The 21,615-nt window shown below is 40.0% G+C and overlaps 2 protein-coding genes and 1 non-coding gene across 3 annotated transcripts; 2 read left to right on the top strand and 1 right to left on the bottom strand.

Moving 5' to 3' along the window:
• The first annotated feature begins 3,595 nt into the window (after window positions 1-3,595).
• LOC125146545 (olfactory receptor 4C6-like) lies at window positions 3,596-11,297 on the top strand. The gene is made up of 2 exons (XM_047823255.1): window positions 3,596-4,521; window positions 11,093-11,297. The coding sequence occupies exons 1-2, from the start codon at window positions 3,596-3,598 to the stop codon at window positions 11,295-11,297; spliced, it is 1,131 nt and encodes a 376-aa protein (XP_047679211.1).
• A 645-nt stretch (window positions 11,298-11,942) lies between these two features.
• LOC125176611 (olfactory receptor 4C11-like) lies at window positions 11,943-12,854 on the bottom strand. Its single transcript, XM_047878334.1, has one exon. It carries the CDS (start codon window positions 12,852-12,854, stop codon window positions 11,943-11,945), a length of 912 nt encoding a protein of 303 aa, XP_047734290.1.
• A 6,629-nt stretch (window positions 12,855-19,483) lies between these two features.
• Window positions 19,484-19,587, top strand: LOC125147243 (U6 spliceosomal RNA). The gene has a single exon (XR_007145081.1). It is a non-coding gene; the product is annotated as a U6 spliceosomal RNA (small nuclear RNA).
• Window positions 19,588-21,615: the final 2,028 nt, after the last annotated feature.

Genomic DNA, 21,615 nt, shown 5'->3' with positions numbered 1-21,615 from the left:
TGTCCTTAATTGGAGAGAATGTAAACCCCTTGGTAATCCCTTGGAGAAAGGTTATTTCTTCCTTAAGATCATAACTACTTAAGTCTCCTGTTTAACTCTCTCTTTGAAAGCAATACAAATCCCAGTTCTACAAATTTGGCCAAGATATAATAAGTGGATGGCTTTTCCCTTGTTTATGTCCTAGAGACTTTGCCTCCACGGTTAGAAAAACCAAGTGAGAAAAATTGCACCTGGTTCTTGGACTCTCTGAACTTACTTCATGTGACAGAATCCTGAGTTTGGTAAGATCTTAGGTTAAGTGACCTTAGAATCTTTAGTTATGCCACTCTCCATTGTTGACCAACTGTAAAATCTAAGCTCTAAGAATCATCTCCATTATTTGGTGTAAGCATTTCATATGTAGGTTTCAATTATCGCATAGAATTATAGCCTAGAAATTATTTTCGAATATAACATTAATTGAATTAATTACATTGAATACGTACATACATGTCTATTACTCTTAAAGTATGTCAGTAATTCGCACCCGATACCTGTTTGTTTGCTTTATCGGTAAGCAATACTTATTCTCTGAATAAGGAACCCTGATTATGAACTTGAGTGCACACCTGAATCAGATTAAGTTATTTTGCTTGATCTACTTTGGTTTCCTTTTGAGAAAATTTTTCAACATTAAATGAATGAATGTTTATTTAGAAATGAAAACTGGAAAATAAAATGTGTAGTTTTCTAAAAACTGCTCATAGGCATTCTGGAAAGAATTACTAAGAGATTCTCTGATGGCTTTTTTCCAATTCAGCTTCCTCCTCTCTCCTCTCTCTCCCTCCCTCTCTTTCCCTTTCTCCTTCCCTCTGAGGTCTTTCTCTCTGGCCCCTCTCTCATCCTGTGAGTTTATGTCCATTATTCTGTGAGTTATGTATGTCTTTCTGTTTTAGTGATTGTGCTACTGCAGAAACTGAGGCTTACAGAGGCTGAGATCACTAAGCCAGTAAGTGCTCTGGCTGTGACTTTGTGGCAGGTCTGCTGGGTCTGGATCCAGTGACATTCCCTGCAAACAGAAAGGCAGCTGTGGAAAGAAATGCTAGGAGTCTGGCAGGAAGTGGATGGGATGACAGTGAAATAAACAAAATGAGGAGAACGGATAAATGAAGCTGAATAAGTTAAGGGGGAAGGTGCTGGTGTTGGGCTGAATGTTACAAAGAAAAATTCAATTCTGTACTGTATGGATATGAAGTCACTCAAGCCCCAAGCCATAAGACAAATGGAACATTAGATATTACTTAGAGTGGTGGCTTTCCAATTTTTTAGAGTTTATTTATTTATTTTGAGAGAGGGAGATATATACATATATATATATATATAGAGAGAGAGAGAGAGAGAGAGAGAGAAATATGAGTGGGGGGAGGGACAGAGAGAATCTCAGGCAGGTTCTGCTACCAGCACAGAGCCAGATGTGGGGCTCGAACTCACGAACCCCGAGACCATGGCCTGAGCTGAAATCAAGAGGCTGACAATCAACTGAACCACCCAGGTTCCCCTCAATTTTTTTTTAACGTGAAAAAAATCGCCTCTCTAAGAAAACGTACCCAGGGGCTTAAACAATCAATACAATCAATTAAGAGATGAGCGCTTTTGTGAGAAGGCAACAGAGTCCTTTGTTGTTACTCATCTAGTGAGCCATCCTTATATTGCAAGTGAGGACACTGAGGCTGGGAGATGCCAGCAACATGCCCAAATGGCAGACCACATTAGTGACACAACATGGAGTAAAACTCACGTCTCATTCCCTGACTCTGGAGTCAGTGTTCCTTGTAATTCACAAGCATCCTTACAAGAAAGATCTCAGTTCCTGGGTCAGGAGGCAGAGGAGGAGGTTAAGCAATGTGAATAAATGGCGGTCACCTGTGGGCGCTCTGCATTTTGTGCATGGGGTGGGGTGGGGTGGGGTTGCTGAACTGTGTGAGGAACTTCTCAGCGTTCACACAGTGGTATACTCCACGCATCAGTTGAAGCTATACTCTCGAAAATTCCTAAGGTATAGCAGCCATCCTCTGCTTAAAAAGTCCCAGGAGTGGGGCGCCTGGATGGCTCAGTGGGTTAAACATCCAACTCTGAATTTCGCTTCAGGTCATGATCTCACCATTGTGAGATCTAGCCCCGTGTGGAGCCTGCTTGGGATTCTCTCTCTCTTCTCTCTCTCTCTCTCTGCCTCTCCTCCTCTCATGCCCATTCTCTCTCTCTTTCTTTCTCAAAGTAAAGGAATTTTTTTTAAAAAGTAGTTCCCAGTAGTATACAAGGCACGTCTTCACTGCAGCTTTTCTTCTGGGTTGCAACAGTAACTTTCTTGAAACACGGTATCATCTGTTCTCTTAGGAAGTGGTGGAACATAGAAGTTAGCAACTTGAGCTGTGCCATCAAAATTGCAGTAAGAGATTTATCTCTTGTAAGAGATTTAACTTCCCAAGATGTGTTACATTTCTTTAAAAGGAGAGCAGAATTGCCTAATTGTTGCCATTTATGTTCCCGGGAAACTTTGCTCCATTTTGGGAACAGAGGAAACCAAAAGGAATGACTTAGGGCTGGTTCAGGATTGAGTCAGTCTGTTGTGACCTGGATCTGCTGGACCATCACTGTTTATTTTTTTTAATATGAAATTTATTGTCAAATTGGCTTCCATACAACACCCAGTGCTCATCCCAAAAGGTGCCCTCCTCAATACCCATCACCCACCCTCCCCTCCCTCCCACCCCCCATCAACTATCACTGTGTATAATCTTACTCAATTTAGGTATATTACCCAGGTATTATACAACCACAACTTTTAGGTATATTTTGAGCATTTAATACTTATGGGTAAATTACAGAATTACAATGGAACTGTCACAATATCTGGAAAAGAGCATTGGAAGCATATCCCACTTCAGATTGTTTTGAAGATAAAACAGGATAATATATTGCACTGTAATTAGCACACTGATTAGCAAATGATAAACTCACAGAATAATTACTAAGGAAGCAATATTGATATTTGAGGGCACTGATATTGGAGTCAGAAAGTATGGCCCATGTTCTGGCTTCACCACTTATGAGCTGTGCAACCTTGGCTAAGTCTCCTAAACTCTGAGGGTCTGCTCCATCATCTGTAAAAAAAAAAAAAAAAAAAAAAAAAACACAAAAAACAAAAAACAAAAAACAAAAAAACAAAAAACAGAAAACAAAAAAAACAAAAAAAAAAATCATAGGGTTATTCTAGTACCTGGAGTAAGATAAGCACTCAAAAAATGTGGCTATTAATAAGAAGAAAGGGAGGAAAAGGAAGAGGAAAACTATATCACATGGAAGAACCATTGAAATAAAGAAAGAGGAGAAATGTCATGGGAGAGGCTGGCATGAATGAAGTATCTATCTTTTCAACTCTTCATTTAGCATGTTGTTAAGATCCAAATGCTTGGATAGTGAATAAATGAATACAAACAAATAATAAGGTCCCTGAGGTCCTGGAAAGACATGAGGCCAACAATCACTAATTATAAATCATATGTTGCATTTTTAGGTTTTCCAGCTCCCAGCTGGAGCTCATATAAGCACCCAATAAATGGAGAATCCAAACAATGCGACTGAATTCATTCTTTTGGGCATCACAGAGAACCCAGAGCTGCGGAAAATGCTCTCTGCTGTATTTCTAATCCTGTACGTGTCCACGGTTTTGGGGAACCTACTCATGGTGGTAACCGTGATCACAAGTCAGAGCCTGAGATCACCTATGTATTTTTTTCTCACTTCCTTGTCCCTCATGGACGCCACCTACTGTTCTGTCATTGCCCCCAAGATGATCGTGGACTCCTTCTCCGAGAGAACTACCATCTCCTTTGAAGGCTGCATGGCCCAACTCTTTGCGGAGCATTTCTTTGGTGGTGTGGGGGTCATCCTTCTCGTCGTGATGGCCTATGACCGCTACATGGCCATCTGTAAGCCCCTGCACTACCCGAGCATCATGAACCCTCGGGTGTGCCGCCTGCTGCTGGGAGGCGCCTGTGTCGGGGGGTTTATCCACGCAGCAATACAGCTTCTCTTCATGTATCAAATACCCTTCTGTGGTCCCAATGTCATCGATCACTTCATATGTGATTTGTTCCCATTGCTGAAACTCGCCTGCATGGACACCCACGCCCTGGGTCTCTTAGTCATCCTCAACAGTGGGGTGATGTGTGTGACCATCTTCCTTATCCTCGTGGCCTCCTATGTGGTCATCCTCTGCTCCCTGAAGTCTTGCAGCTCTGCGGGGCGGCGCAAAGCCCTGTCGACCTGTGGCTCCCACCTCACTGTGGTCGTCTTGTTCTTCGTGCCCTGCATTTTCCTGTACGTGCGGCCTGTGGCCACTTACCCCATAGACAAGGCAATGGCCGTGTCTGATTCCATCATCACGCCCATGTTAAACCCCCTGATCTACACCCTGAGGAACGCAGAGGTGAAAAATGCCATGGGGAAACTGTGGGGGAAAGGGGGGGCTTTTGTTGGCAGGTGCGTGTCATGCTAAGAGCATCATGTCTCCCATAAAGAGGAATTCTTTCAGACACGTGTGAGAAATAAACTGTCCATTCTCCACTAGCGGCCAGAGGGATTTCTTAACAATATAAAGTTCTTTATGATTTAGGATTTAAGGACCATGGATTTGTTAAAGGATTATGATCTGCTACTGATTTCGACCCTCCTTGGCTTCCCATTGCCTTTAGAAGCATCCTGCCTTGTAGTAAAACTCTCCACTTAATCTTTCTACTGCCTCTAAGTCCACATCTGGAGCGCCTCACCTCCTCCTTCACTGTCCATCAGCAGTTGTGGGACTTTTTCACCTGCCCCCACAGCTCTTCAAGTTTTTGCTTCTCTCTGAGAGCAAGCCCTCCTCCTCTTCAGGTGGCTGTTTCCCCCTAATTTACAGCTTCAAACTGAGAGATGAAGCACTATCACCTCATAGAGCCTCCCCCTTCACACCTCTGTTAAAGATTCCTCCACTCCTACCGTAATCCCTATGCTGACATCTTCCTTATTTTCTTAGTAAAAATGATCAACAGTATCATTGCTTTTACATAAACGTCATTTGACTTTGGCTACTTGCCAGCTTTCTCTGTACTGGACATCTTGTGGGAAGGACTTTTGTTTTATTTATGCCTGGCATCTGTTAGGTTTTCAATAAATGTCTGTTGAATGATTATAGAATGGAAGAGCTTTCCCCACTCCCCTGCCCAAACAGCCAAGTTCAGACAGTTGGGGGGAACAAGGAGATAATCAATAAGTAATTAAAAACAAACAAACAAAAGGCAGGGAGTGATCATTAGAACAGAGTCTGTGGAAATGGAAGGCTCTGGTTATTTTGTGGAGGGTCCTTCATATTAGGTGGGAAGAGAAGGATTCTATTAGCCCATAGCATTTCAGCTGATTGTTGAGGAAAAGTGATGAAATATATTAATACTTTTAATAACTTTAATACTTTTAATGATGAGAACACCAATAAATAAATGATGAGAAATAAATAAATGATGAGAACAGCAATGATCAGAAGGAAACGGCACGTGAGGATGAGTGCGATGAAGATTCTAGAAAGGGAGACTCTAAAACAGGACTACCATGGTATTTTCTTTTTTTTTTTTTTTTCAACATTTATTTATTTTTGGAACAGAGAGAGACAGAGCATGAACGGGGGAGGGGCAGAGAGAGAGGGAGACACAGAATCAGAAACAGGCTCCAGGCTCTGAGCCATCAGCCCAGAGCCTGACGCGGGGCTCGAACTCACGGACCGCGAGATCCGTGAGATCGTGACCTGGCTGAAGTCGGACGCTCAACCGACTGCACCACCCAGGCGCCCCTACCATGGTATTTTCAAGGAACATAGTGGTCCACGTAGAGTGGCAAGAAGCAAGGTGACAAATGTACACAGGGGTCAGATTATGTCGTGTGGAGACAGCTTAACGCTCCCTATAACCGCAAAGAGCACGAATGTTGTTTTGGTTTCTTAGAAATAACCTCGAGCCAGAAATTCTCCAGGAAGGCTGAATGACTTTAACTTTTGTGCTATAGGGGAGTTGGAGGCAAAGTGTAAAAAGCTTTTGCAGCTAGTTTCTATTTGTTCTTTCAGTTTTGATTGTAGAAGGAATTTTACAGTACCATTTAAAAATACTTCATAGTAGGGGCGCTGGTAGCTCAGTCGGTTAAGCATCTGACTCTTGATTTCAGCTCAGCTCATGATCTCATGGTTCGTGGGTTTGAGTCCCACCTCCAGCTCCATGATGGCAGTGTGGAGCCTGCTTGGAATTCTCTCTCTCTCTCTCTCTCTCTCTCTCTCTCTCTCTCCCTCTGCCCCTCCCCTGCTTGCTCTCTCTCTGTCTCTCTCTCTCAAAATAAACATTTAGAAATATCTTTATTTCACAGTAAAGTACTCCTCCTAGTTTTATAGTTTTTCATTTTTTTCCATGTATCAATACAGAAGAAAAATCCACAACAATGTGATGGCTTGGGTCTTTGAAAAAGCTTAGGATAATCTTTATTTTATTAGAGTCGCATAATATAAACACTAGGAACGTCCTCGGAATGAGGTCCAAGACTTCATATTTTGTGATGTGTGAGATTTGATACCTTGATAAACGTCAATCAAAGAAACAGTGCGATGCTAGCTTTAGTTTCATGTTTCTTATTCTATTGTTGAGAGCTTTTTGTGACTGTGCCAACTTATAATTTAGGGTTACCTGCCAGTTTGTTCACATCTTTTTTAAAGGTGATTAAATAAGTTCTCAGGTCACAGCATGCCTCTATTTCTCATTAAATACATTTTAGCACATAAGGTCTGGAAATTTTTTACATATTCTGGTTTCCGATACAATCTTTAGTTTACTGATTTCTGGTACCAGGATATTCTAATAATAAAGTTATATTTATATAACTCTAATAATAAAGTTAAAAGCAAAAGGGGCTATTTCTGAGATGTCAATTTTTAAACTGAATTATAATTGAAGCACAACCAACTAAAAGGAAAATGAATCTCTTTAACTTGATGAAAGGGTGTGTTCCAGAAGCCTAAAGAAAATGTCCCGGTTAATTAGAAGAGTAATCCATTAAATTCAGAAATAATGCCATCTTCTATAACTGCTATTATTATATATTTTACTAAGAGTCTTAATGCCAAGTTCTCAACCTCATATACCTACAGACACCAGGAAGATTTTAAAAATTGAGTAAAGTCAAATTGTGCAAAGATGTTTAAGAAGAAATGTAAAACATTTGTTCCCTACCAAAAGGGAGCAAATCCTGTCCCCTATTAGAGTCTGCCCAGACTAAGCTCTGCTCTGTTGTCACCCTATGGGGAGCATATATCCAAATTTGCCCCACACTCAGATTTTTAAGACAAATCAGGCATCCATATTTCTTTTTTTTTTAATGTTTATTTATTTTTGAGACAGGGAGAGACAGAGCATGAACGGGGGAGGGTCAGAGAGAGAGGGAGACACAGAATCGGAAACAGGCTCCAGGCTCTGAGCTGTCAGCCCAGAGCCCGACGTGGGGCTTGAACTCACGGACCGCGAGATCATGACCTGAGCTGAAGTCGGATGCTTAACCGACTGAGCCACCCAGGCGCCCCAGGCATCCATATTTCATATAACTTTTAATGATTTGAATATGTTGATGGCTGATTTTTTTAAAGGTTGGTAAAATCTTATTCTAAACAACAATTTGGGATCAAACAAATTTACAAACTTTCAGGTGAATTCCAGTCCATTGGCTGTCACTTTAGAAATTCTGTGTCAGCCAATGAAGTAACAGTAAAAAGGAAATAAGGCAATCAGAACCAAAAATGAAGCAACAGAATTCATTGCTGGGTGATGTGTTCATCTACTTAGCAAAACCAACACAATCAACAGACATATTATAGTGTTTATTAAAAATCTTGGTCAAAAATAAGCACAATATTACTTCCAAATGTAAGCATAATAAACAAGTTTAAAAAATAAAATAAATGGTCTTCATCATCAAACTAAGAGATGTAACAAAAATTACAAAAAGCAGACTAAACGTCTTCACAAAAAGACATATGACAACTGAGTAAGGTGAGTTCTATGATTCATGATAGGAGAAACTCACATTTGAAAGTTGTTAACTTTTCCCAATTAATTGACACATTGAGTGAGCTCCTAATCAAAATCTCTGGAGATGATATTCATGGAAACTGACAAACTGATTCTAAACTCCATGCGGTTGAATATATATGTGAGAATGGTCAAAGATTTGGGGGGACGGGGGGGGGGGGGAAGGGGGAGAAGAACCAAGAGCAAATATATCACAAAGCTGTAGTAATCCACAGGGGCCAGGCAGATAAAATCACTTGTGCCCAACTGAAAGGAAGCTGGGAAATGAGAGAAGAAAGGAAACTTTTCCTGTGAGTGACTTAACTTTCCCTGGTGTAACTTGTCAGTGAAGCACTAAATATATATCCTGCTCAGTCCCATGTTGAACCCTTTCAACTAATTTCTCTAAGCAATATTTTTCAGAACATCATTTTGATTGTTTCGGAAAGATGACATCTGCTTTTTAAGTTCCTTGAAGAGTTTTAAAAATATTTCAGTTTATTGAAACATTACTGATTATGTGTATTGTGATCATGCAAATATAAGCAATAATAATGAAGGGTATTGTGCATTTATCATATCGCGGGCACTTCCCTAAGCACTTTATCAATGTTAACTCATCTCATCTTTGCCACAAATCACATTCACTACTGTTGTGCTCCCATTTGGCAGATGAGCTACCTGAGATACAAAGAGATCAGGTGAATTGTTCCAGATAAATTTCTAAGCCTAGTTTAAAGCCCAGTTTAACCCCACGCTTCTAAATTCCTCTATGCCAATTCCCTGGAGATAGGAAATGTAAAAGCCATGGAAAGGTACACAAATTAATTAAATTCAACATAATGTGATGAATATGTTGAGAAGTAATTTACCCAAGTACTAACGGAGTGTAAATAAAGAGCCTTTGGCTGAGCCACGAAAAGCTTACTGGAAGAGATGACATTGAAGTTGAGCCTGAAAACGTGAGTAAGGTGTTTCCAAGTTAGCCAAAGTAAAGGACATTCCAGGTAATGGGACCAGCATGAACAAAGACATAGAGTATAGTATAGGCACTGCTAAGGATGAAATCAATTAAATTCTACAAAACACGTTGAAAACTCCCTGGCACGTGGTAAGCATTTGGGCCAGATTTATTACACTGTGCCCACAGTTATTAGCCTCCCTGTATCTACACTGGTTTCCTTGTAACTTTGCAGACCTTCCCTTTCTGAGTCTGGGAAGTCCTTGTGACTCACTTTGACCAATAGAACGTGGTAGACACCCCAACAGAACGCCCGTTCTGAGCCTCTGCCTCAAGAGGTTTGTGCACTTTCATTTGCTCTCTGAGACACTTCTACCATGAGAACAACCCCGGATTAGCATGCTGGACGACAGGCCACCAGGGAACAGCACCACTGTCCCATTCAAGATCATATCGGATCAGACTATAGCTAATCGAACCCAAACACCTGAGAGGTCCCAGAGAAGATCATAGAGCCACCCATTCACCTGGATCTGAACACAGAGAACTTTTTGTTGTTTTACCACAGTGATTGTTTCAGGGAGAGGTGTCTGACCCATAGGATATGCAATCTCAGCACTTTTGCTGGAATTCCCAGCTAAAAAATCCTGTCTTTCTTCTGGAAATTTTTATTTTAATTTTTTAGGTACTGCAGGTCAGCTTAGAAGCTCAGGGGACCTAAAACACTGCCATTATTCCTTAACTGTGTTTTACTGTTCAAACCCTATCATTCTAGCTTCTAACCTGATCCACCCCTTCTGATTCATGGGGTGAAGAAAGGACGAGGGTGACAGATCTCTATGATACCCTACAGAACTCTGTAACTACCTATCACTTGTTAGATTCCTACAGACCCTCCTCAGTTGTCCAGCTATTTGAAGTGGCTGATGCTATAATTACCTCAATACTAACTATGCCCATTGTCTGTTGAACCCTAGTGATGATTCTGTCCCGGATGCTGAGGTCTTTTTGTTTGCACAGAAGGATTCCAACCTAAATGTAGAGAGGAGAGAACAGACACAGCTCCCCTCATCACTGAAATCACAGGAGGATTTTATAAGAGGCATCTTGAAACTTTGATGAAGTCATTTTTCCTTATGACCAATGAAAAGACTTATTTTCCGTCTTCCTTTCCTTTCTCTTGGTCCTATACTTGGAGTGACTCCCTTTCGCCTTTCCTCATTACTCCTTCCCAAGGTCAATCTCCACCCAGTTCACTTGAAGTCTTTCTCATTTACAGATAAGGTTATATTATACAAATTTTTATTCTTAAAATTTTAGCTTTTATGTGAGAAGAAGTAAATATTTCTCATTTTAGAGTAATGTACAATCACTTTCTAAATGAAAATAAATTATCTTGGGGTCCAGTGTTCACAGAAATTATTTATAATGTAACCTTTCTCATGTAGCAAGGAGTTAAAATTGAAATGTTGAGTAGACACAATGGATGTGAACTCTGTGTCTAAATCACCTTATGCCTATTTCCACACCAAAGGAAATGGTCAACAGAAGTATCCTACAACTAGATAGATGCCACAGAGAAGCTGTAAGGAGATCTTCTAGGGACCAGCCGAAAAGAGTTCATTGGGAAGAGTACAGAATTTGGAAGGTAACCACTGGCTTTCTGAGGGCTAACGAGTCATCAGTTATCATAAGAAATAGAAACCTTCTTCCCACATCAAGGATACTAAAATTAGACAGCCTACAAAAAGCCCCCAAAAGGAAGGCAAATAAAAGGATTTCAAGATTTTTCAGAAGCGAAGACAGTGAGCCAGTTTGTTAAGGTACCAGTTCAAGTAAGACCTTTCTGTCCCCTGACCACTTCTCCCACCCCTCCCAACTGAGACCTTATCTAAAATCTAAGGGAATCTGGGATCTCTATGATCTAAGCATGAGAAGAGAATTCCCACAGCTTTCTGAGCACTAATAAACATATTTTCTTAACCTTACCACTTTCCATTCACCTTTTCTGTCTCTACAGTGTACATAGCTCTCCAGCCCTCCTTCTACCCCTCATCCTTCTGCATAGTCCTGCTGCCAGACACCCGCATTGCCCCTTCTCTGTGAACATGAAGGGGAAGGACCCTGCCAATAAAGCAGCTGACTGGCAGATACCGCCCATCACTGCCAAGTGTAAACTCTCCTTCTCCCACCATTCACCAAACGTTGAGAGTTTTCTCCAGTGACAGTCCAGGTTTTCACTGAGGTTTCCAGCTTTTCTGGGAGTTTGAGGGTCCATCCATGTAGATGCCCCAGTGAGTCAGGCTCAGGCACAGATTCCACCACAGAATTTCTCAGAACATCATCGCTAAGTCCCAGGTAGTCAAGACCACTACCTTCATTTCTAAGTTCCAGTTCCATATGGATTAGCTCTATGTCCAAGTTCTTAAGGACGAGAATAAAATCTGTAAAGAATTAGTGTGTGCACACACATACACACAGTACACAATCATTCTGTCACTAGTCAGTGCATTTCTTTCTGAAGAAAAATTGCACAGGAGGTGAAATTATCATGTAAATATGGCCATAGGTGAATAGAATTCAACTAAGGGCCAGCAAGGTGGTTCAAAATGGTTACAGACTTTAAGTTATCCTATTCTAATGCAATCCTTTCAGAATTAAGGATGTATATTCACTTGTACTTATTTATGATAATTCAATTAAATATATAAAATATTAGTGATATTAAAGTTACTTAATGGATTTTCCCCCAATGAGAATATTTCATCTTTCCTGTCCATGAAGGAAAACCAATCTCTTAAGGAAATATACATTAGAAAAAAAAGAGGAAATATACATTAGAATCCCTAAATATCCTGTATCAAGAGAAGTCATACTTTGCTACACCATAATTTCTTCATGGCTTTTTTCACTTCCATATTCCTCAGTGTATAGATCAGAGGGTTGAGCAAGGGGGTCCCAATTGTATAAAACACAGCCACTGTCTTGTCTATTGGAAATGTGGTTGGTGGGCGTGTGTATATGAATATGCATGGGCCAAAAAATAAGACAACCACAATAAAGTGGGAGGTGCAGGTGGAAAGGGCTTTTCGCCTTCCTTCAGCACTGTGGTTACGCAGAGAGTACAAGATGACAACATAGGAAGTAAGCAGGATTATGAAACTCACCGTGCATATGGCCCCACTGTTGGAAACAACTAGCAAATTTGTCACGTAAGTGTCCATGCAGGCAAGTTTCAACAAAGGCTGCAAGTCACAGAAATAGTGGTCAATCACGTTGGGGCCACAGAAAGGCAATCTCAAAGCCAGGAAAATTTGTGCCGAAGAGTGGATACAAGATCCCACCCAGGCTAGAATCACCAAAACGCTGCACATGTGCCGGCTCATGATGGTGGTGTATCGCAAGGGCTTACAAATGGCTACATAGCGATCAAAAGCCATGAGGATGAGCACCAAGATTTCCATGCACCCAAAGAAATGGGCTGCAAAGACCTGAGTCATGCACTCTTTGTAAGAAATGGTCTTCTTCTGAGCAAGGGCATCCACAATCAATCTGGGGGCTGTGGTTGTAGAGAAGCAGGCATCAGCAAAAGACAGATAGAACAGGAAGAAGTACACGGGACTCGCAAGGGTCCTGCTTGTTTTAATAGTCACTACAATGAGAAAGTTCCCCGACAGTGTCGAAAGGTAAAGAATCAAGAAGACACCAAAAACTGCCTTCTGCTCTCCTGCATCCCGAGTCAACCCAAGGAGAATGAATTCAGTCACACTGCTATTCATCATAATTCTACTGGCTGAAAGTAAGGTGCAGTTGAGGACAAGGGCTGAATCTGCAAAGAGAAGAAAAGAAGTGACAGCTTGGGAAGATCAGTGGGCTGAACTCTGAATGCCTTGCTTTTGCTCCATGTTATGTTACCTCTGACTGCCTTCAATCCTCTTTGACTCTTGGTAAATCTGCAGATGCCCAAGCCTCTCCCAGAGCTATCTGTTGATTCAGAAGCTAACTGCCTTGGGTCAACAAAGCCTTTGCATTTGGGGAGTAAAAATTAAATGTCCTTTAAAAATTATGATTCCTACCAAGACTGAAAACTGCAGAACTTGAACTGTTCTTGGGCAAGTGATTTAACTGTCTCATAATTTAGCTTTCATATGAAAAATGGAGTGCAAATATTTGCCTTAGCTGATCCTGAGTTTCCTTAAGAATTAAAAGATTGTATATGCACACAGATACACACACATATCTCATGTGTTATGCATTTTTTGATCTATGTGCTTTGAAATCTGGAAAACACTATTCCACTATAATTAACTTGTTGGAAAATCCCTCTGGAAGAAAGTGTTCTCTGTTCAGTTCACTGATTTTTGGGCCCCTAACCCCTTTATCTCTGACTCCATCAGTATGTTGGATGAAATATGCTTTATAAAAATCTGTTTTGACAATCTTTTACTTAACCTCCCTTGTTCAATGTCACTTTTACTGGCGCCATTATATAACAAATGTCGGGACACCTTTGAAGTTGACATAATTGAGGAAAACTGTTTACCCTCTTGACTCTACTGTGGGACTAAACTCAGAATATTGAGCATCTCTGCCTATGAATTGAACATGCTATAAAATTCCTAATGATGCCTATATTCTAAATAGTATTGTTACTCAGTTATGTTCATTTTACCCTGAAGTCACCAGGATACTTCTAAAAATTTCATCTTGAAACATATCCCATAATTCCAACATACTATGTTATGATTGTTCTATTTCAAGTTTTTGTTCATAACATGTTGAGTTTGTCACTGAAATCACCATATAATATCATTTTGTGTCCTGATTTTGACTTGAATTATTATAACACTTCCTCCCATGTCATTATACTTATCATTAGTTTAACTGTTAATTTAATTACGTGACATTGTATAAAGTTTTGTAAGTGGCATCTCTTTGACCATGTGTCCTTTGAGTTATTTATATAGTTTCCAATTTTGAGTCACATAGATAACAACTTAAAGTAATTTCCCAAGTATGATGTTGTCCCAAATGCAAGAGATCAGCATGCTGTTGATAATTATTAAAAATGTTTCTCAACATTTTGTGTCCATTATTAACTATATTTTATGATGAAATAATTCATGTCTATCATTCGTTATTCAAAAGACACAGAAGAATAAAAGAATATTTAAAACTGTCTCCAAACTATTGAATTTATACTCCTGCTCACCAGAAATAACTACTTTTGGTTTTCTTTTAGAAATGTCTTCTAGGGGCGCCTGGGTGGCGCAGTCGGTTAAGCGTTGGACTTCAGCCAGGTCACGATCTCGCGGTCGGTGAGTTCGAGCCCCGCGTCGGGCTCTGGGCTGATGGCTCAGAGCCTGGAGCCTGTTTCCGATTCTGTGTCTCCCTCTCTCTCTGACCCTCCCCCGTTCATGCTCTGTCTCTCTCTGTCCCAAAAATAAATAAACGTTGAAAAAAAAATTAAAAAAAAAAAAGAAATGTCTTTTAGGAAACATTCTCTAAGTATATTTACATATGTGTGTATCTCTACATCCTTTTACTAGATACATATATGGTCAATATTTCAAGGTTGATGATTTTGCAGAAAAGCTGATGAACATGCAAACAAACAAGAAAGGTTATTTTTTTTTTAATTTTTTTTTTCAACGTTTATTTATTTTTGGGACAGAGAGAGACAGAGCATGAATGGGGGAGGGGCAGAGAGAGAGGAAGACACAGAATCGGAAACAGGCTCCAGGCTCTGAGCCATCAGCCCAGAGCTTGACGCGAGGCTCGAACTCACGGACCGCGAGATCGTGACCTGGCTGAAGTCGGACGCTTAACCGACTGTGCCACCCAGGCGCCCCGAGAAAGGTTATTTTATGACATGATCTTATTCTCTCATTTGGTTAGTAGAAAACAATTGTATTTTGTTATATGCACGTACATTTTTATCACCAACCACATTTTACATTGTTACTACATTTTTAATGAAAATATTGCTTTTATGAGAAGTTTTTTATCTTTGGTCAGTTCATATTTTGCAATCTTGATATTTTATCTGTGATGGCTATTCATCAAGAAAATAACTACATTTCTTGGTCAAGAACACAGTTGCTGTAGTCAGATGTCTTGGGGTCAAATCCCAGCTCCACTCTTTACTAGCTGGGGAAAGCTACTTTACACATAACCATGGTTATGCTGTAGATAAAATGAGAAAAAGATCCAGCTTATAATAAGAGAGAACTATGTAAGTCCCCGCCTCTGCTACTTTCCCTATTATGATTTTACTTTTTCTCTTTTTCTATGACTTTTTTTCCTTTTCTTTTATTACAAGCTGTCCATTTCCCCATTCTAATTTAGTGTTTGTTTCAAAACCTTTTAAAATTCTACTGCCTGTTCCCTTCTCTCAGAATTCCATAATTATCTTTGATTTTAAATATCAAATCACAATTATCTGGACTTATTGCGAAGATTGGGCAAAATACTCACCTGTTCTTAATGATTTTTGCGTTTTAAGATATGCATAGATGAAAGCATTAATTATGTAAGGGACTATGTGATTGGTATGAGAAGAATAGAAACCATCTGCAAAGAGAAGAGTAAAAATTCCTAAAGGATAGATGGGTCAGTGAAAAACTCAGGGTTATGTTAAGAGATGAACTATAGATTTGATTGAAGAGATTCCAGTTCTAAACCAGGTTCCCTAAGATGCAAATCCCCTAAAGCAGAGCAGAGAGGTAGGTTAGCACAATGACGGAGCATCCAGGCTGAAGCCACACCGCCAGGATTCATACCCCACCCACTGCGCAGTATGATGCCAAATTTCACAAGTCCCTACATAACTGTGCTACTTATTCTTCCTCTGTAAACATGAAGATTAAAATAATCTACTTTTTAGGGTTTCTGTGAAGGCTAAATACAGTACGTATGATGCAGAAGAGATGCAAGTATTTAGTAACTGCGATTGGAATGGCTCTTTCATTATGATTACTAGTATCAACATTCCATTATGATTATTAAAATTACCAAGATATTAATCTACCTGTTCATTTACCCATTATACATCTGCACAACTGTTTTTCACACATATTTCCTTCCCCGAGTAGCTGAAATCATCTTGTCACTGTGGTTCCTGCTAATTTGTTCATGGTGATCAGAAGCTGGGAATGGCAACTCCAAATATCCTTAACAAATACTAAAAAACAGGGGCGCCTGGGTGACTCAGTCGGTTGAGCAACTGACTTTGGCTCAGGTCATGATCTTGCAGTCCGTGAGTTCCAGCCCCGCATCCGGCTCTGTGCTGACAGCTTGGAGCGTAGATAGAGCCTGCCTCAAATTCTGTGTCTCTTTCTCTCTCTGCCTCTTCCCCATTCACACTCTGTCTCTCTTTGTCTGTCAAAAATGAATAAATGTTAAAAATAAATAAATAAAAACAGTAAAAAACAAATACAAAATGCAAACAGCTTCCCTATATGTGAACCATGATGACATGAGAGTGAAAATAAAATATAACCTTGGTTGTAAAGAGTTTGAGATCCAAAGATACAAAAATCAGAGGGGTGAGAGCATTTGACATGAGAGAAACCAACCAACGTTTTAATGGGGGTGATGGGACAAAGAGAGAAGATTAATATGAAACCGCTGGTTTAGACGGATTCTAGTGTCACAGTAGAAAAACTTGGAAAAGTAAGGTTTCGTCTCTGCCAAAGGCCATGGAAGCCACGTTATGAAATTTGAACATATTTTTGCAGTCACGTATGAGATTTGGAGATATACAAGATATGAGAGCTGATTTTATTAAGATTTATTCAGCACAGAAGGACAAACTCATTCAGCTGTTTATCAAAATTTAGTCATCTAGTTTTCTAAACATAGTCCAGTTGTATTTGGGCTTACCTGTAATGAGGTGCCTGCTCCTTTCAAGATGTCAGGGTTGCACTGAAGACATCCATCTTTGTATCCCCTGCACTTGGAAACTCAATGGAGAACATACAGGTGGATCCACTGTGGCCCCAACAGAATGAAGATTGACCCAGCAGGCATCCCGAGTATGATTCAATGGTGACTCCAGACCTGTCCCTTCCACTCTCAGAGGAGGAGCAGATGGCTCCCTCTCAGCTGTCTCTGTGGGGGGCAGGGAGGAGGCAGCAAAATCACATGCCTCCTCTCAGCTTTAATAAGATTTTTTGGTCCTTGTTGCTTTTTAGTTTGTTCACGTTGCTAAGACTTAATTTTTTTAGAGCAGTGCTACATTCACAGCAACACCAAGACACAGGTACAGAGATTCCCCATATGGTCCCTAGCCCCCACCCAAATATCACCCCTGCCATTACCAACATCGCCCACCAGAACGGTACATTTCCCAGAACTGATGAGCCTACCGTGACACATCCTCATCACCCAGAGTCCAACGTTTACCCCAAGGCTCACTCTTGGGTGTGGTACATTCTATGGTTTCGGTACATATTAGTAACAGACATCCATCATCGTAATATCATGCAGAGTATTTTCACTGATCTAAAAACAGGATCAGTTTAGATTCTCAAAACATGGGACATAAAAACTCCTTTCACAAAGTGTCTAATACTCATCAAATTCTAAATAAAATGTCTCACACCATTTTTTGAAGAAAAATAACATGTCACGGGAGATAACTACGTGAGTTTTCACTGTGAGCATTATTAGCTCATACATAGTACAAAATCGGGCTGGTATCTCATGAACGTCAGTCTTACAAATGGTCAATCCTACAGTTCTTTAAGTGGATCCTCTATGTTTCTAAACAGAAAGAAAGGACACAATTTCAGAAATTCCCTCTTCTCCTCACTCTCTATCCTCTCCCTCTTTTTACTTCCTAGCTACACTTGAAAAGTGGGCGTTCTAAAAATATGATGAATCATAACTTATGATTAAAGGGTTGCTGTGGTTTTCAAGTGCAAAGGCTGAAATACTCACCATGACTTTCAAAGTCCTCAAACAGTGTGCCATAGTCTTGCTTACCACCTTTCCTCCCAGGGTTTCTGCTCATGTGTGTTCCAGCCATGCCTGACACTTGCTGTCCCTCCTGAATATGTCCTTAATATCTCAGTCCCTACATTTTCAACATCTCTTAGTAGCTAAATGACCTTCGTCTGATAAACTTCCACTTTCCATTGCTTCCTGTGTCCAGAGTACCCTGTTCATCTCCTCACCAGAGCCTTCCAGGTTTTCCCAAACAACTTTCTCGCTAATGGCCTTCAACTGTTAAAATGTGTGTGTGTGTGTGTGTGTGTGTGTATGTGTGTGTGTGTGTATTTATTGGATCATGCAACCCTTGACTATAGCCTTCTTTCTTTTTTCTTCCTCTAATTTCTTTGTTCATTTGATTTTTAAATCTCATAAGGGAATTTCACATTGTTCTATTCGGTGCACTTCAGACTAAGCTGGGAAGCAGCTTAGCAGAGAGCAGTCAAAAAGAAACCAGTACCCGAACTCAAACCTTTGTGCTCCATGGAAATCTCTCCTTCTCAAACAGTCCACACCTCACCAGCCCTGCCAAGCAAAGCATCAGACTCCTTTCATTTGGGTGGAGCCGGCATAAAGCCAGAAACCATGAACCAGTAGAGAAGAAAAGCACTGCCATGCCCAGTACGTACCCTGATTCTCAAATGGATGCAAATTGAAGACGGATTAAAAAAGAGAGCAGAATTTATATTTATATTTATGTTTATGTTCATTTATATTTATTTATGTTCACATTTATCATTTAAGCCCACGGTGTAAGGTTGAACAAAGAATCTTGTTAGGGATAAAGACTACTTGTCTCGGATTTCACGAGAGAGTTTGCTTCTCATTCCTCCACTCCATATATACCCCTTACCCCAACAGCAGAAAGAGAATATAATTCTTAGCTGTGAGCAGGGGTGACAGTGGGTCTGGACAGACAACTTTAGTATCACGACTGGCAGAACATCAGTATATAATAGAATCATGTTATCAACAGTGCCAATGCATAATGACGGTGTACGGTCAGTATACAATCCAATCCTTTTTCCTAACATTAAGCCTTATACATAAGAAATTCAAAAGTATAGGGGGTGCCTGGGTGGCTTAGTCAGTTTTGTGTCAGACTCTTGGTTTAAGCTCAGGTCATGATCTTGGGGTTTATGGGATCAAGCCCAGCATTGGGCTCTGCACTGACAGCCTGCTTAGGATTCTGTCTCTCTCCCTCTCTCCCTCACTCATTATCTCTTTCTCTCTCTCTCCTCTCTCTCTCAAAAAAAATAAACAAAAATTTAAATTAAATACGTAAATAAGTAAATAAATAAATTGAGGGTCAGATGCTTATTTAATCAATTAAAAAAAAAGAAACCCACATATATACGGTACTATACCTCTGCCCCCTCGAATATAACCACCCCTTTCCAAGGAATTGGTCCCAAATGTTCTCACTTTCAGAGCACAATTCCTAAAATTGGAACGCACAGAAAAGATAGCATGCCCCTGCGCAAGGATCACATGCAAATTCGTGAAGCATTCCATATTTTTATTTGACAACAAATTATATTCTTAAAAATTTGCTCCAGAGACTGTGACACATCAAGCAGAGACCAGCGAAATCTGGGAGCCCTGACACATTCATATCCTCTCATCACTAAGACAAATATGTTCCCGGAGCTTCAAGTGTCTCAGGAGACAGAATTATATCATGGCAACTGCCCTAAAACCCAGTCCTGCATAGGATGCAAGGAAAAGAATATAGTTTACTTGGGTTTGAAAACTTACTTTCGCTTGAAAAGGAGATGAGATCCAAGAGAGAGCTCCTCGATTTGCTCTCGCAATTCAGATTTACTTTGAAGATGAATCATGTGCAGTAAGTGTGCAACATGTAAACCGTACATCCAATAGATTTACTTAGCTTTCCAGTGCAAGGTCTGTGGGGAGAGGAATTACTCCACGGATAGCCAGTCTTTCCTAGAAGGCCTGAGTTAGGGCTGTAATATCAGCATAAAATTTCTCACTTCTATTCTTAAAACTTACTAGAATAAAAAGGAAACATCCCAACTATTCTATGATAGGAACATCTCTAAAAGCAGCTCTGTAACCGCCCCCCAAAAAAAAACTCCTGGAAGAGCACATGAATTAACATTTCTTCCTCCTCCATCTGATATTTATAGAGATTTCATAGACATTCACAAATGCTGAGCCTTTGAAGGGACAAGGACTCTGCCCTTCCCACCCAACCCCAAGGGATAAACTCAGTCAATCCTTGACCACAGCAAACCACAGTGCCAAGGATTCTGAACAAGACTGTCAGTGGGCATATTATGTCCTCAGAGCACTTCTCCCCCTCCAGTCTGTCCTAAGGGACACCTCTCACTTTAGTTACCGAGTGCTCCAGTCCTGTCCCTGCCCTACAGAAAAAGCAAGCAGGTATAGATCACTGAAAGTTCCCAAATGTTCTGCTCTTTAAGCCAAATCTTTTCTAACCCCACAAAACTCAGAGCCCATGTACAGGTTAAACTACATGTGATATAATTGAATTCTAGCTTCACTATGTGTGTCTCTGTCACTTTAAGCAAGTTTCTAAACTTACCCCTCTTTCTCATTCTAGAAAATGGCACTCTTAGATACAATACAATAAATCTTAATGAGACTCATAAAATATAAAATTACAATGAAACCTACTCATTAAAAATTCTAAATATTTTGAAGTCAGTTGAGTCAGTAGGTAAAGAGAGAAGAGAAAAAATATGGAAATTAAGACATTTTTAAATATTTTTAAATTTTTAAATCAATTCAAGTTATACTTAACAATGAAATGCACTTTTGTTATTGAGCAATTCTACACATTACTCAGTGCTCATCACAAGTGTCACAGACTGGCTACCTCTGGAGTATCTTCTCTCCTCTTGATCTCCTTTACTAGTTCACCCAGCTACCCACCTCCTTTTGGCAACCAGCATTTTCTACTCTGTATTGTAGAGTCTGGGGTGTTTCTTTTTTCTTTCTTTGTTCAGTTGCCTTATTTCTTAAATTCTACATATGAGTGAAATCATGTGCTATTTGACTTCTTCTGTCTGAGTTATTTAGCTTATGGACACTCTAAGTCCATCCATGTTGTTGCAAATGGTAAGATTTCATTCATTTTAATGCTATGACTGAATTGTATGTACCACATTATATTTTTTAATCTACATGCAAGTTAGTCAGCATATAGTTCACTAATAATTTCAGGAGTAGAACCCAGTGATTCATCCCCTACATCTTGCATCCAGTGTTCATCCCAACAAGTGTCTTCCTCAAGGTCCTTTGCCATTTATTCATCCACCAACTCACAACCCCTCCAGCTCCCATCTGTTTGTTCTCTGTATTTAATTTAATTTTATTTTCTTTTTTGTGAAGACAGAAAGAAAAAAAAATGATACTTATTCCGATTTTTATGAAAAGATTTTTCTTCAGTTTTTCTACTGTATTTTTCACGTTTTTGTAAACTTTTACATCTATTTCACTTTCCTCATTTCTTTTTATTCTATGTTATTGTATTCATTATTTTAAATTTTCAACTGTTTACCT

Source organism: Prionailurus viverrinus, chromosome D1 (assembly GCF_022837055.1).
Source record: "Prionailurus viverrinus isolate Anna chromosome D1, UM_Priviv_1.0, whole genome shotgun sequence".
In the NCBI taxonomy this organism is placed as follows: Eukaryota; Metazoa; Chordata; class Mammalia; order Carnivora; family Felidae; genus Prionailurus; species Prionailurus viverrinus.
Note: the sequence above shows the minus strand (reverse complement) of the source record. Positions and strands in the feature narration are given on the sequence as shown.

What these genes read in the sequence shown, in the direction of transcription:
- LOC125146545 (XM_047823255.1), top strand. Translation starts at nt 3,596, where the DNA reads ATGGAGAATCCAAACAATGCGACTGAATTCATTCTTTTGGGCATCACA. An exon ending in GGGGGGGCTTTTGTTGGCAG is followed by an intron (nt 4,522 to 11,092) that starts GTGCGTGTCATG and finishes CTGTCTCTACAG; the next exon opens with TGTACATAGCTCTCCAGCCC.
- LOC125176611 (XM_047878334.1), bottom strand. Translation starts at nt 12,854, where the DNA reads ATGATGAATAGCAGTGTGACTGAATTCATTCTCCTTGGGTTGACTCGG.